This window comes from Gossypium hirsutum, chromosome A07 (genome assembly GCF_007990345.1).
Source record: "Gossypium hirsutum isolate 1008001.06 chromosome A07, Gossypium_hirsutum_v2.1, whole genome shotgun sequence".
Taxonomy (NCBI): domain Eukaryota; kingdom Viridiplantae; phylum Streptophyta; class Magnoliopsida; order Malvales; family Malvaceae; genus Gossypium; species Gossypium hirsutum.
The window spans coordinates 93,952,774-93,956,288 of NC_053430.1; the positions used below are offsets into that span (position 1 = coordinate 93,952,774).

Genomic DNA, 3,515 nt, shown 5'->3' on the forward strand with positions numbered 1-3,515 from the left:
CCTTTATGGGGTTAATGATCCACAAACCCTTTTAAGGTAATTGAATTTGAATGTAATTATTTATAAATTTAAGTTAAATTTTATTATTAGATTTTCTATTTTGTATAAATTTTTAATTTAATATTTTTATTTTAATTTAATTAATTTTATATTTTATATTTTTAAAATTTTAAAATTTTAGTCTTGATCCAATGATAACAGTTACATTTGTTTGGTTAAATTATGTTTTTAGTCCTGTATTATGGGTAAAGTTATAAATGTAGTCCACGTTCACCAATTGGATCGTTCTTAGTGACTATATCTTTTTAATTTAAAAATTTTAGTCTTAATGCAAACAGTAGTCGTAAAATCTAATAATTGATTTTTGACACATCAAAATTTAAAAATAACAAAACTTAACTTAATGAATTTAATAGTTATCATTTGGTTAGGACAAAAATTCTCGAATTCTAAAAATATAGGGGCTGAAAATAACCAAATTAAAGTACAGATGCTAAATCCATAACTTACGCAAAGTACATGATCTAATAGCAAAATTTGACCATATATTTATATATGTAATATATTTAAATAATTATTGTAATTAATAAATTCCACTATATTGAATATAAGTGTGATTATTTGTTCTAATTCTTATGAAAAGGGTTGAGAATTATGGGAATTAGGCAAGTAAATTAGCCATGGTGTCTTTTTAAAAAAAAATTATTCCTTTTTAATTATGTAATTGTATAGATGGGGTTTGTACTACAAATTAAGATATAATTACACTTTGAGTTAATTATACTAATGATTCTCAAATTATGATCCTTATTTTAAATTAGTCCTTAAATTTTAAATAATTTTAATTATATCTCTAAATTATTAAAGTTATGTCAAATATGTACTTTTATTACTAAAATTGTTAATTTAACTGTTAAATAACACGCCATGAAATAATTTAAAATAAAAAATTTAAGAAAAAATGAATGTTGTAAAAATGGATGTTTTAAAAATATTAGTTTTGAGGTTTCGAAGATTTTACAAAAAATTTTGCAACAATATTTTTTTCTATTTACTTTTCATTTTAAATTTAGTTATATAAGAACCTCATTGATATAACATCGATAATTTGTGGGTGTAATTAGAATATTTTGAAATTTTGAAAAAGACCAATTTAAAACGAATGTCATAGTTTGAAGATGTCCAGTGCAATTTGTCTAAAGAATTAGAACTGTTTGTAATCACTTTTGTAGTATTATTAAATTTCAAGTAGAATTAGACTTAATATTATTAAAAGCGACATGGAAGGAAATACGAATGTCTCAAAATTTATATATAAGCTAGAACTTACCTTAAATACACATTAAGATGTAAAATAGACACAAATACATGACTTCTTCTTAGAAGATAGATATATAGAAGGTACTACATAGATGATATCCTAATATAATATATATAGAAGGTACTACTATATATAGATAGATAGATAGATAGATAGATGATATAATAATATAATTTCAATTATCAGGTCCTTGAATCCATGGCGATAATGGTGCTTAGGTTCATTGGATTCATGTACTGAGTGGATCCGATCATGAACTGCTGAACTATCAATCGATTGGCTCTCTCACTCGGGTGAAAATTGTCCCAGAAGGCGTAGACGTCGCGGTTGGGGCACAGGTTCGACAATCTGGTACATAATCCAAGTCCATTGTAGGGTCCTTGCCCACAACATGCTACCTTTGATGTCACAAAACCTGTACATCAATGCACTTCGTTAGGCCCATTCATTGAGTCCTTAGGGAGATTTAGAGTTTGCAGAAAATCAAACCAAATCTTTGAGGGTTAGTGATGAAGTCCATGTTCATTGAAAAAGCATTGGCGGAAATGAAGACGGTGGAGCCAAGCTGAGAGTTGAGTTGTTGGATTAACTGGACCAAGAGTGGGTTGAATATGGCTGCTGCTCGTTGAACTTCCGGCACACATTCCCCGTTCCTGCTCCTCATCGCTAACTCCGCTGGGACGCAGCCTAATGGTCCGGTGGTGGTCACCAAGACTCGTCGACCGCCTAATTCGTGCAACCTCTGTGTAAGTGTATCGAATTCAAAATAAATTGTTCAAACGTCAAAGCCAAATTCAACATTTTTGTTGACAAGTAACAAATGATAAAAAAGTAATTTACTAGGAGGATTTTGCGGTATTCAGAAATGAGGTAACGGCAGAAATCCGGGAGAGAAAATTGGCGTGATCTTGCTGAGAAAGGCACCAAGAAATAGTTGTTAACGAAGTCATTGCCGCCGAGTGTTATAAGAACCAGTGCTTGGTTTACTAGCCGCTGTGCCTGTTGTTGTCCGACTATCTTAGTAACTCTTCTCTGGTACTCTTGAAAGTACTCAAATTGCCTGAACATCCTTATTATATTAACCTGAAAGAAAATAAAAAAAAAAAGGAGAAATAACTATTTTTAAGATAGTTTCTTAAAAATTCGATTTTCTGTGGCATTAGTTTATTTAGTTGTCTTACAAACTGAACCCCGGTGTCATTTAAAATTCCGACCCCAGCAGAAGCAAAGTTGGCACCGATGAGTAGTTTTCGGCCCCTGAGGTCAGGGCTCAAGTATGGCAATGTTGGCTCCGATCCAATTTGCTCACCTGAGCACACAATTTTTAAGTGTCAATGCAAAGCAAATTCATGTGACTTTCACAATTGAAAGCTAAGATGCTTACTGATAATGTCAGGGAGGTTTAAGCCATTGGAGAAGCGGCCCGTGGGTCTATGTGTCGGGTAATCAATGCCGTACGGTGGAGAGTCGGCACGGGCAGTGGTGGCTAAGTAGTTATTGTTGCCATTATCAACGAGCGAGTCACCAAAGACAAAGAAAGCACGAGCCTCGGCTAATGGAGTAGGTGAGACTATAGCAATTAGAGTTAAAAGGGTAACGAAAAACCAAGGACTTGACATAATTGGACAGACAATGTGGGTCGTTCTTGAACGTCTCTTCTTCTTCTTTTTACACAAGGGTTTATGAGTTTGAATAATTCGAGCGATGATGCACGGTTTTTATACAGGGGCTTAAGGTATGGGTTTGGCACCTTTTTCTTGCTTTTAATGGCGAAAGACTTCCTTTCTTTTCATTTGCATGGGGCCAATGGGGTTGGAAATTGAAAAAGTACGTATGGTGCGAAGTGTTGTTGGCAGTTGTTTGGTACTTAAGGATCGCTGCATATAGTGAAGTCTACCATAGTGCTAAAGGGTTTTTCAACCTATTCGTTGTGAGTTGCAATTAGGAGAAATTAGTACTAATTATAAAAATGGATACTAAAAGTTTTTCACAATTCCCTACATTTGCGTAATTTTATTTAGAAAGTAATTCATTATAAAATTAATAAATATAAATTATGTTTAGATTCAATTTAATCACTAAATTGTTAGAAATTGTAAAATTCGAATCCCTCTTGTATCATTTATTTTTCAACATTAGTAAATTTCTCCTTCACTGTCCGTGATTTTTTCCCAAAAAAATCTCCACATAAAAT

The 3,515-nt window shown here is 32.3% G+C and overlaps 1 protein-coding gene across 1 annotated transcript; it reads right to left on the reverse strand.

Annotated features, from left to right (window-relative positions):
* Window positions 1-1,291: 1,291 nt before the first annotated feature.
* On the reverse strand, window positions 1,292-3,161 carry LOC107925739 (GDSL esterase/lipase At4g28780). The gene is made up of 5 exons (XM_016856459.2): window positions 2,706-3,161; window positions 2,503-2,630; window positions 2,162-2,404; window positions 1,811-2,063; window positions 1,292-1,736 (listed from the first exon to the last, which is right to left on the reverse strand). Exons 1-5 carry the CDS (start codon window positions 2,938-2,940, stop codon window positions 1,504-1,506), a joined length of 1,092 nt encoding a protein of 363 aa, XP_016711948.2. The 5' UTR covers window positions 2,941-3,161; the 3' UTR covers window positions 1,292-1,503.
* Window positions 3,162-3,515: the final 354 nt, after the last annotated feature.

Coding starts and splice junctions, on each gene's coding strand:
- LOC107925739 (XM_016856459.2), bottom strand. CDS start 2,940: ATGTCAAGTCCTTGGTTTTTCGTTACCCTTTTAACTCTAATTGCTATA. Junction 2,631..2,705: donor AAACCTCCCTGACATTATCA/GTAAGCATCTTA, acceptor TTGTGTGCTCAG/GTGAGCAAATTGGATCGGAG. Junction 2,405..2,502: donor ATGACACCGGGGTTCAGTTT/GTAAGACAACTA, acceptor ATTTTCTTTCAG/GTTAATATAATAAGGATGTT.